Source organism: Chelonoidis abingdonii, chromosome 2 (assembly GCF_003597395.2).
Source record: "Chelonoidis abingdonii isolate Lonesome George chromosome 2, CheloAbing_2.0, whole genome shotgun sequence".
NCBI classification, from domain to species: Eukaryota; Metazoa; Chordata; order Testudines; family Testudinidae; genus Chelonoidis; species Chelonoidis abingdonii.
In genome coordinates, this window is record NC_133770.1 from 159,948,820 (window position 1) to 159,960,668 (window position 11,849).

General features: G+C 43.4%; 1 protein-coding gene across 1 annotated transcript; it reads right to left on the bottom strand.

Moving 5' to 3' along the window:
• Positions 1-4,999: 4,999 nt before the first annotated feature.
• Positions 5,000-10,621, bottom strand: NEFM (neurofilament medium chain). The gene is made up of 3 exons (XM_032782505.2): positions 9,470-10,621; positions 8,281-8,405; positions 5,000-6,856 (listed from the first exon to the last, which is right to left on the bottom strand). The coding sequence occupies exons 1-3, from the start codon at positions 10,529-10,531 to the stop codon at positions 5,551-5,553; spliced, it is 2,493 nt and encodes an 830-aa protein (XP_032638396.1). The 5' UTR covers positions 10,532-10,621; the 3' UTR covers positions 5,000-5,550.
• Positions 10,622-11,849: the final 1,228 nt, after the last annotated feature.

The window sequence follows — 11,849 nt, forward strand, 5'->3', positions numbered from 1 at the left end:
TCTCTAGAGAGGCTGCCCCAAGAGCAGTTAACACTGGCACTAGGGGTGCAAAGATTGTGGGTAGGAAAGACTGTCTACTTTGATTGTAAGCCCTTTGGAGTAGGGACTGACTGCTGTATGTGTGTACAATGCCTACTACAATAGTGCTATCACAATACAAATTAACATGAGGGAATGCTGGTGTAAGTCACTTTTGTGTAATAAAATTCTATTTAATCTCATGTGCCTCTCTGTCCCCTGGGGTGAGAGTGGACTGTTCTGCCTTCCTGATTTTACAAAATCTGTGGTTTCTCAGAGACCTTTATAAAAATGGTGTTGAGGGTAAGGCACGGGACAAAGGTATCTAATGAGTATTAGACCTGCTTTCCAGTGGCGTTGTCATAAACAGATAGCTAAGGGTTAATGTTTCTTTTACCTGTAAAGGGTTAACAAAGGGAACCAAACACCTGATCAGAGGACCAATCAGGAAACCGGATTTTTCAAAGCTCAGGGAGGGAATTTTTGGGTGTGTGTCTTTGTCTGGTCTCTGTTGCTCTCTCGGCTTTGAGAGTAATCTCTCTATCTCCAGGCTTTAAAATCTTCTGTTTCCCAGTTGTAAGTACAGGTATAAGACAATATAGGTTTTTATATTGTTTTTGTATTTACATGTGTGTAGTTTGCTGGAATGTTTTAAATTGTATTTCTTTTTGGATAAGACTGTTATTCATTTTTCTTTTTAAGCATTACCCTGGATATTGTTCACCTTGATACGGAGACCATTTTTTATGTTTTTTCTTTTTATATAAAGCTTTCTTTTTAGACCTTTGATTTTTTTCCCTCTGGCTTAAGGCTAAGAACGAAGGGAGGGGGAAATTCTTTTGTTTAGAGTTACTTAAGCTGGAATTTGTATAGCCTCTGGAGAGGTGGAGAGAGACACGTTGGATCTCATCGGTGTTGTGCAGGGTAGATCTCCTAGTGTACCAGCGGCGAAATGAGGCAGGATAAAGAGGGGGAAGGGAAGTGGGTTATTTCTCTTTGCTGTGAGACTCAGGGCATTGGAGTTTTGGGTGTCCCAGGGAAGTTTTGGGGAGAACCAGAGTGAGCAGACACTGCAATTTCTGAGCTGGTGGCAGCGCTATCCAGATCTAAGCTGGTATTAAGCTTGAGGTTTCATGCAGGCACCCCAGAATTTTTGGACCGCTAGGTTCAGAATTGGGAGTTATGCTTTATGACAATCTATATTGTCTTATACTGTACTTAACAACTGGAAACAGAAGTTTTAAAGCCTGGAGATTAGAGAATTACTCTCAGAACCGAGACAGCACAGAGATGAGCACAAAGACACACACCCAAAAATTCCCTGCCCTGAGCTTTGAAAAATCCGGTTTCCTGATTGGTCCTCTGGTCAGGTGTTTGGTTCCCTTTGTTAACCCTTTACAGGTAAAAGAAACATTAACCCTTAGCTATCTGTTTATGACAGGCGTCTTGACTGCAGACTTTCTGTGGCCCCTTGGGCAAGTCATCTAATGTCTCATTGCTCCTCCTACAAAATGGAGTTAATAATGCTTCCTTTGTCATGTCTATTTAAGGTTGTAAACCCTGTAGGGTAGGGATTGTCTCTTACTTTATCTATATAGGGCCCCTAGCACAATGATGTCCTAATCTCAATTGGAGCCTGTAGGGTGCTATTCTAATATAAACAACTACAATACTAGTAATCAGAATTTGCCCATATACTTAGGGTATCATAACTGTGGAAGAGGGCATGACACAAAAAATATCAGGCTAATTGGTGACTCCAGGTACACCTGTGAAAGTCCACTAGGACTAAGATCAAAATGTAACTCACTTAAATTAACATGGTGAGCATCATTAGGCCTTGATCCTGCAGAGTCTTATACAGATCCTTAACTTGTTGCACCCTGAATGGGCCCATTGACTGCAATGGAACTACTTGCTTATTTTATATGTATATAGCACCTACAGATAATTCTCTCTGAACTACTAGTCATTGTTTTCTTTCTACCTTTTTAGCTTGGCATAAGACTGAAGTACCACAGAGGGAAGCCCAATGTTCTTACAGAAGCTAAAGAACGAATGCGGAAAATCTAAAATGCATAATGCCCATTGAATAATGCAAATCTAACTCAAAAATTCATCTCTTGTAACTAATTATAATGCCCAGTATTTCAACCCAGGTAGTGGTCCATTGAGCTGAAAATTTCTTCATGCTTTGGAACCTACATAAGAGTTAATGAGTGCTATAATGAAGTAGCACATTCTGTTCGCTTTATTGCCTGCTGCTTCACAGTGAGAGGATGTTTTCAGAGAACTATCCACAATGACCCCAACGTCTCTTCCTTGAGAGTTAACAGTTAATTTAGGGTCCATCATTTTGTATGTATGGTTGGGATTATTTTCCAATGTGCAATACTTTGCATGTATCAACACTGAATTTCATCTGCCATTTTGTTGCCCTGTCAACCAGGTTTGTGAGATCCCTTTGTAACGCTTTGCTATCTGCTTTGGACTTAACTGTCTTGTGTAATTTTGTAAAATCTGCAAATTTCACCACCTCACTGTTTACCTCTTTTTCCAGATCATTTGTGAATATGTTGAATAGCACTGGTTGCAGTGCAGACCCCAGGGGGACACCATTTACCTCTCTCCATTCTGAAAACTGACCATTTATTCCTACCCTTTGTTTCCTCTCTCTTAACCAGTTACTGATCCACAAAAGGACCTTCCTTCTTATCCCATGACTGCTTACTTTCTTAAAAAAGACCTTTAGTGAGGGACCTTGTCAAAGGCTTTTTAAAAGTCTAAATAGATTATATCACCCTTGGGAGTTAAATATGGGTGCATACCACTCCTCATTAATTCTGATTGACTTAAAGAACAGATCCGTGTGCCTCTGCTAGTTGGTATCTTATGCATAAAAGTGAAGTTTTATATATATGAACTGCAAAAGTCTGTTCTTTAAGCCACTATATAAAGATAGATAAATCTTTTATGAATAAATTGGCTATTGAGATGTTGCCATTTAATTTGCTATTTTTTTTTTTGCTTTAATTAAACACCAGTCATCCAGCAATCTGTTGAGAAGAGATTTCATTAATGAAAACAGCAGGAAAAAGATTAATTATTTTGCTACACAAAAGGGTTTAGATTTATTTGAAAAGTTTTCTCCACTGTGGACATTTTACATTTCCTTCAGCTATGAACATACACATCTCATCCCCTCAATTATTGATAGAGTAAAGAATTAAATCCCCCAGAAGACATATGCAAATCACTGATTTTTGATCAGTGCTACATTTAGCCAATGAAATTCAGGATGCTTCTCATTCTGAATACAGACAGATAAAAAATGATTGGCAACTCTTTTCACTGGTGGTATTGTAAATATTCTATTTAACTGATATGCAAAGGTAATAGGAAGCAAGTAGTATTCCTTATCTGAATTCCCACAAAAGCATTAATTAGACTGAATATTCGATTTATCTTGTAACAGGACGTATTCAGTCGGCTCCTCAGCTGAAGTAAATTCGAGCTGCTCCACTGACTTCAATGGAGCTATGATGATTTACACCAGCTGAGCATTTTTTTTATTTGTGTTTTTTTTAGATCTCATTTGATTAAGCTTTTAGTAAATCATGGACCCAATTCCCCACTGTCTTGTGCCTTGTGCAGGCAATTAAGTGCTACAGTTATACAAATAACAATTTACACGTCTGAAAAATAGGTGTAAAATCAGGGTGGACGTGCTTCCCATTCATTTTACACAAGTCTCATTGGTCACACAAGATGGAAGGCAATGGAGAAACAAGACCCATTTATATTGTTCTTTTGCTTTTATCTTCTTCTTGTTTTATTGTGTATTAAAACTTTTATTTTCTATATAGGTTGGAATTCAGCGGGCCATTGCTTCTAATTTTTCTTCTGTGGAGGTTAATGCTTGGCTTTAATGGAAGAAGAATTAGGCCAGTGCTGAGGGCTTTTGAAAATCCCATCCTTTTTTCTCATTTCAGTGGGATGAAATTGATGCTTTCATTTCAGTTTTCTGTATGACTCACAAATGCTGTAATCTGAACAATCACTAATTGGAGTTGTGTGTCTGGAATAATCTCATTAATATATATTTTAAAATGAATAGCTATTTAAAATAATTATATTTAATGTCAACATTGCCTTTAAGGCAGTTTTCTGTTCCCGAAAGAGTATAATTACTGTTAATTTTTGAATAGTGTAATGGTGTTTTGCATTGACAAGGAAGAGTCTAAAATATAAGTCAAGGAGCAGATGATTTTAAGGATTTGGTCAAGGAGGTATCCGCCTCTAAGTTGCTGGGCTAAATCATAGCTAGAGCCATAGCCATCAGCAGTCACTGCCTTTTGAAGGGTATTTGGAGACCTTTGTGAAATGCATTGATGGTTCTCAGCCCACTTATTAATGGACAAACACCTATATCCAAACCCCATCACAACCCCTACTGGCTCACTTGGTGGCAGTCTCAACAAAGAGGCCAAGGACTGTATGAGTCCTAGAGACTCTCTTCCACCCCTTAGGTGGCCCCTAGAGATTGGGGTAGAGTGTGTACAGAGGAAGCTTAAACTACTCCTATCCACGCTTTAAAACATCATATACTGTCCACCCTACTCACCCAAATAGTTCTGTGAAGGTGACCGGGACGACTCACACAAGTAAGGCTTGCAGGATGTGAACCCGACTGAGACCTTTACTTTGTAGGGCTGTGAATCTGGACTTTTTTTTACAAGCATGTGAGTTCCAATCCAACACCCACTGAATTAGATGGTAATACTCCCATTGGCTCCAATGCACATTAGATCAGATTGTTAAATATTTGTTTAAAGAAGTGGTTGGGGAATGCAAAGAAGTTTGCAAAAAGCCCAAGCAGTTTGTAAACCGAAGCTAATTTACTATTAATGCTGAATCATTTATATTAAAAAAAGCCTGGGGAGAAATTCTACTCACGAGAGAAACACCACAGAGCAAGGCATGATTCCAATATGACCTTTATTGAGCAAGTACTGCTGTGACGGTTCTACATCGAACAACAAAAGGTTGTGTACTGTGAATGTCAACTAGGTTCTCCCATGAACAAAAGTCCATCTTAATTGCACCAGTGAGGTAAACATAATTATTCATAAGTAGCTTTTTTTAAGGCTAGAAGAATTCTGGTTGTTTTTTTCATGATTGTTTTGTTTTGTGTTTGTTCTTGGCTCAGTTGGTTCTTTGCATAATACCTCTTAAGACGTTCCTCAGATGTGTTCCTCCAACAGTTTAGGGAATTCAAAAGCTTCCTTTCTTCATGCATTTATTTATTTATTTAATTCCCCAATTTCTGTGGAGGGAGAACATCTTGAGCTTGCATGCATTTCCCCCCAGTATTGCGCACACACACAAAAAAGTAAAATACAGTGTGTCTGGAGACTCCATGAGAGAACCTGTTTTGCTTTAAGCTGTCACTCACATGCATTTTGCAGCTGTCATATGGCTTAACCTTTTTCACCAACCCAAGCTCTTTTTTATTTTTTTAATTACTATTTATTAGTCACTGTCTTTTACTTGTTTTATTACAGCATGAGAAGTGACTTTCTCAACCTTCTTGGTGGACATTATTTTCTCTTCAAAACTTTCCTCATGCTCCTCTACCTTTTGGGTGACTGTCACAGACTTGGTGATGTATTTGGTTGTACTGTCCCCACTGTCGCTAGTGATTTTCTCCACCTTTGTGGTTACCGCAACTTTCTCTTCGCTCTTCCCTTTCTTCTCTTCAGATGGGCTCACATCCAGGCCATTGGTGACCACACCCTTGTCATCCTCCTCAATTTCTTTTTCTTTGGATTTCTTCTCCTCCTTCTCATCCACCTCCCCGTTAACTGCAATGTCTTCTTTCATGGACCCCTTGGAGGCCTGGTCACTTTCCTCTCCTTCACTGCTCCCTTCCTTCGCTTTGGACTCTTTCTCTACACTGACTTTTGTTACCTTTGTGACTGAGATGGTCTCTTCCACCACAGCCTTTCCTTCTTTCACTGGGGATCCTGGCTTTTCTGGGGATCCTGGCTTCTCCTCCTTTTTTTCCTCCTCTTTACCCTCCTTCTCCACTTTCTGTTCTTCACTTTCTCCTTCTTCAGCTTCTTCTCCTGATTCCTTCTGTTCTTCATCAGCCTCTTCTGCTGCAGGAGATTTAGGTGGAGATTTTGCTAAAGATGTTTCCACTTTTTCCACCTTCTCTTCCACTGCAGCCTCTTCAGCCTCTTTCTTGCTCTTCCCTTCAGATTCCTTTTCTTTCTTAGTCTCAGCCTCAGCTTCTTCTCCCTCAGCTTCAGCCTCGCCTCCTTCTTCTTCTTCCTGCTCAGCCTCCTCACCCTCTTCCTTTTCACTCTTTTCCTCTGCTTCTTCTTTTTCAGAACCTCCTGCTTCTGCTTCATCAGATTTTGCAGCCTCCTCCTCCTCCTCCTCTCCCTTCTCTTCTTCTTCTTCCTCTTCAGCTCTGGGTGCAGCTGCTTTCACTGGAGCTTTCTTTTCAGCTACAATTTCCTCTTCCACTGCTGCTGCTTCTTCCCCTTCTGTTTCTTCCTTCTTCTGTTCTTCCTGCCTGGCACCGGTTGCCAGTTCCTCTGCAATAGCTATCAGGGCATCATCCATTTCAGACTTTTCATCCTCCACCTTTGTCTCTTCAATGATTTCTTCTACAAATTTGTGCTGGACCTTTAGCTTTGGCGGCTCAGCTTTTGATTTCTGTATTTTACTAGTTGATATTGTGACCGTGGGTTGCCTGTGTGGAAATGTAGGACCAGTAATGCTTCCCGAGAAGGCACTGAATCTTGTCTCTTCACCCTCCAGTAGTTTCCTAGGGAAATAAAGAGGAGCAGGGGAAGTTAGCATGTAAAATGTCTGACTTGTGTCTGCAGTGTCTCAGAGAAATAGAAAGGTGTTTCAAGCATGTGGAATATGCTAAGGACAAGGAAAATATCGGTTGTTCATGTTCAGTGGGATTTCAATAGGCTGGGATCAGGCATCTTATGCTCACCACGGTAATATCTCAGTGCTGTGTATAGCACACCATTTTTTCTTAGCTTGGTTTAAATCTTGTGATTGTCATACTCAATCACAAAGTTTGTTGCCTTGTAACAAAAATGCACCGGCCACATTCTCAGTCTGGTGTAAATCAGCACAGTTCTGAGCATAGCCTTTCACTTCAATAAAGCCATGCCGATCTAGCCTTTCTGAGGATTGGGCCCTAATATGTTTAAAAGAGAAATATTCTACTTTAGATTGTTAAAGCCAATTAGGGCATTTGAATCCCCATTTCTCATTAATTTGGGCATCCAAATCCCTTATGATTTGAAACTCTCGGCCATAATATGTTCACCAGAATAAACCATGTTAACCTTGGCAATAAAATAAAACAAGATGTCCGTTCTCTGTATATTTGATAACCCCAGTACTCGGCAGGCTTCTAAAGATGTTGCTTTCCAATAGTCTGTTTTGATGTTATTTATATTCAGAAATGCATTTTCCCCATCTAATCCTCTGACCCAGAAAATCAGCGCTTTCATGTTTTATTTGAAAGCTGTGACTGTAGTCTATTTATTTATTAAGCTACCTGGTTTCAAAAATAAAAGTGGCAAATAAACAGTTACAAAAGCAATGCAAAAGAGGCTAGAAAAACATTCTGCCAGATGATGGCAATAGCAGCTACATCCCTGTTCCAGGATTACTTCATGGAGGATTCTGAAGAAAAGTTAAGAAAGAAAAGTGAAAGTGTTTTCAATGTGCAGATTAACAGAGCTCATCTGATACCCGAGCACAGCCATGTTCTAAAATAACAAGAGCACATTAAAACTACCCATGCTGCTTGCTTGACATGTGCAAAGTGAAGTGAAAGAAAATAATTACAGATTAAAAACTGTCACCTGCTTTGTACTTTTGTAAACATAAGAACAGAATGCTGCATTATGGAACCATTGTACTGCAGTTTAATGGTCCTATCCCATTCCCGGTGAAGTCTACGGGAGTTTTGACATTGACTTTCACAGAGCTGGATCAGTTATTAACTCAAAAAAGATTTCTTAATGTGAAAAGATCTTGAATTTGCACAGATTTGAAAGAGTGCTAATAATTTGTCCGAGTGTCTATTCTTGCATCTGTTTGATGCTTGTAGGGGAAAATCCTTGCCAATGGTACAAGCTGTTTGGGCAGAGGTTGGTTGGAACCAGTGGCATCTGCAGTGCAATTAGTATTCCAGACACATCCACAGCATTCCTATGGTACCTGTATGCAGCAATTTCAATATCCAGCGCCATCTTGACATTGAGGAGATCCTGGTATTCCCTCAAATGACGTGCCATTTCCCATTTTGTACCCCTCAGCTCGTTTTCCAACTGATGAATCGTGTCCTGCAACAGATACATAAAATCCCCATGACATCATTAGACTTGCATCCAAAAAGCATCCCTGCTCAGATAATAGTCTTAACCCCTATATTCTAGCTTAACAGCAGCCCTGAAAAAGTTCTGTAAGGAAGCCTTTTAAAAGTCCATCTTAAAATCCAGGACTAATAAAAGAAAGGGATAAGAGCACAAAAGGAGTCTGATCCTGGTCTCACTGCCTTCATTGGGCATCTGAATCAGCCCTATTGTTTTGCAAATAATTGTGCATTACAATAAAGCTTTTGGGTCCTGAGTCTGCAGTCCTTAATCAGGCAAAACTCTTTACGATGGAGCATTACCTCAGGAGGACTGTGCGTTTGACCTTTTAACTTTCTCCATATATTTTAAGATATTTATTAGCTATCCCTAAACTACTGTCAAGAGTTAAAAGCTGTGTTAAAACATTTCCAAACATCATTTTAAAATCTCCAGTCAAATTATTTTATGACTAAGCAACAGCAAAATGTAGAATATATATTTGCAAATTGTTAAACATCTCTGATAGAAGGTCATTTACTATATCCTTACCATTAAAAGTTTGCATAGTACATCGAGGTGGAGAATGGAGAGTGTTTTCTAAAAGAATAGTTAAAAATCTAAGAAGGAATATTAAAAATGCTCTTTGTAAAGAGGCACTGTGGACGAAATATTTTACTGTCAGAGGGAAGAGCAGACAGCAAAGGGCGTGAACGTCCGGAGACAAGCATTGAACACTGCTATTAGACGTCCGGACCGCATTGCACAGCTGATCTTTTTGCACTACGCAAGCAAATTTTGCACAGCGTGGTTTTTTTTTTTTACACCTTTTCAGATACTTTTGGTTTGTTTTGCACAAGCCATATTTGCATGTCAGCGATAACTCATTCTGTCTGCGCTCCTGTTCTGCACACGGTCGCTCTGCAGCGTACAAGTTAATTTTGCATTGGCAGAGGCAACTCGTCTTTTTGATTTTCTGGTTGCATTTTGCATCCCGCGGGCCGGCCCTCATGATGCCCCGCTGTGCTTTTCACTGCTCGATGTGGGTCGCCTACCTGGTAGGTCGTGAGATCGTTGTTGTGGCGTTCCTCGATGTCGTTCAGCTGCCTCTCCAACGACTCCTTCGTGCCCCTCACCGACTCCAGCTCCACGCTCTTGGACTGCAGCTGCCTCCTGTACTCCGCGATCTCCTCCTTGGCCGTGCGGATGGCCTCTTTGTTGTGCTCTGCCGCCTCGGTGAGCTTGGCGTAGCGACACTTGAACCACTCCTCGGCTTGGTGCATGTTCTGGTCGGAGTGGCACTCCAGCTGGCTGCGGATCTCCTTAAGGGCGGAGGTGATGTCCGTCTTCATGTAGTCCTTCCTCTCCACCGTGATGTGGGACGCCTGAATCTGGGCTAGGAGCTCGGCCACCTCTTCCTCGTGGTTGCCCCGCAGGAAAGCCACCTCGTCCTGCAGCGACTGCACCTTCTTGTCCAGCTCCACCTTGACCATGGAGGCCTCCTCCATGTCCTTGCGCAGGGCGCGGATGGTGGCTTCGGTCTCATCACGCAGCCGGGCCTCCTCCTCGAAGCGCTCCTTGATGCGCTGGATATCCTCCTCCACGTGCTCCGAGTCCAGCTGGAGCTGCGCCTTCTCGTGGTTCACCTGCTCCAGGGCGCTTCGCAGCTCGCGCAGCTCCTGCTCGTAGGCGTCGCCCAGCTGCGAGCGCCCGGCTTGCTTTTGGCGCAGGGCGGCGATCTCCGCCTCGATCTCCCTGTTCTGCTGCTCCAGGCAGTGCACCTTCTCGATGTAGCCGGCGAAGCGGTCGTTCAGCCCCTGCAGCTGCTCCTTCTCGCTGGAGCGGCTGAGCTTGAAGTCCCCGGCCCCGCTGAGCAGGGAGGACTGGCTGAGGTCCAGGCTCTCAGAGGAGCTCAGCACTGTGGAGCCGTAGGACACCCGCTGCGCGCCCAGGGCGCTGCGCTTGTACGGAGAGGAGACGGTGCTCGGCGAGCCCCGGGACCAGGACTGCGACCTGAAGCCGCTGGAAGGGGAGGCGCTGGCCCGGCTGTAGATGGCCCGGCTCTCGGTCACCCTCCGGTAGGAGGGGTTGCCGAGCGTGTCCAGGGTGTAGCTCATCTTGGAAGACTTTGGGATGGGTGCGGCTTTCACAGCGCGATTCCTGCCACTGCCCGCCCCTTATATAAGGGAGCCGGCCTGCCGCGCGGCTCCAGCCACATGCTCGGATGGGGCGGGCCGGGGAGGCAACACGTGGCAGCTGAAGGCGCCGCAGCGAGCCCCAGCCCCCACCCCCCGGCAGCTGGCTCCTCCCACCTCCCCAGCCTGTTCTCCCCCATTTTCCAGGCGAGCTGCTTTTTTTCCCCTCTCCTTCTCTCCTCCCCTCTGCTTTCTTTCCTTCCTTCCTTCCTTCCTTCCTTTCTTTCCTCTTCCTTAGCTTTCCCCTTCTTCTCTCCTTCCTCATCTCCTCCATCCCTACCACTCTTCCCTTTTCTCTTTCCCATCCTCTCCCTCCCGTCCTTGCCCTCTCCTTCCCCTCCCTGCTCGCTTCCACCGACTGCAGGGAGCAAAGCACAATGGAGCAGGGTCAGTTCACTCCCTGCAAAAGAACAGCGACAAGCAGAAGGAGGTGGGTGGGGGTGCTGAGTTTCTCCAAGGGGTGGAGGCGGCAGACATTCTGCATTAGATTTGAGGGAGAGCCCACTGAATACACTGGGGAGGCAGGTAAGAAGTGTGTGTGTCTATGTGTAGGAGGGATAGGCATGGCGGTTTCAGCACCACGGCCAGCTGCACAGGCAACTAGAAAAGCAATGGAAGGGGAAATTTATGCTGAATGAAAACACGTCTCCGGGTGGTTTGTCCGGTGCTGTGATGCCCCCCCCCCCCCCACGCAGCTATAATAAAACCTAGCTAGTATGCTGTTTGTTCTAAATGAGCAGCGTGAGAGTGTCAAGCCTGGGCTCTCTCTGCAATGCAGAGTAGCAAGAAGGATCAGAGAGTGAATAGACGTTGCCCCCTGAAGTCATTTCCTTTCACATACAGCTGTAAAATTCTTAGCCCGAGACAGTCCTATTAAGATGAATCACGGGGAGCAGGAAGGCAGGGAGAAGATGGGATAAAAGAAACAATCCCTTCCCCCCAACAAAGGTCTGACATTTGAAGGTCAACAATCCCTTGGAAAAAAGAAGAGAGGTTGGGTGGATTAATAGGAAAATGGGATTGCTGCTTTGTGATCATCAAGAGCCCCAGAACTGGCTTTCGAATTTTAGGGATAAATAATAAAATCAGAAACGTGAAATTCTGCAGAAGGAAGTTGATGGCATTCTAGTGTGTAACCACTACAGGGATAGAGCACCCACATTGTAATTGGTACAGGTAAACAGGAGTTTTTCAAAATCCCCTTGGATCTAAAGTCTTTTATTACTCATTTTATGGCTCT

What these genes read in the sequence shown, in the direction of transcription:
- NEFM (XM_032782505.2), bottom strand. Translation starts at nt 10,531, where the DNA reads ATGAGCTACACCCTGGACACGCTCGGCAACCCCTCCTACCGGAGGGTG. An exon ending in ACGATCTCACGACCTACCAG is followed by an intron (nt 8,406 to 9,469) that starts GTAGGCGACCCA and finishes TATCTGTTGCAG; the next exon opens with GACACGATTCATCAGTTGGA. An exon ending in ATTGAAATTGCTGCATACAG is followed by an intron (nt 6,857 to 8,280) that starts GTACCATAGGAA and finishes TTATTTCCCTAG; the next exon opens with GAAACTACTGGAGGGTGAAG.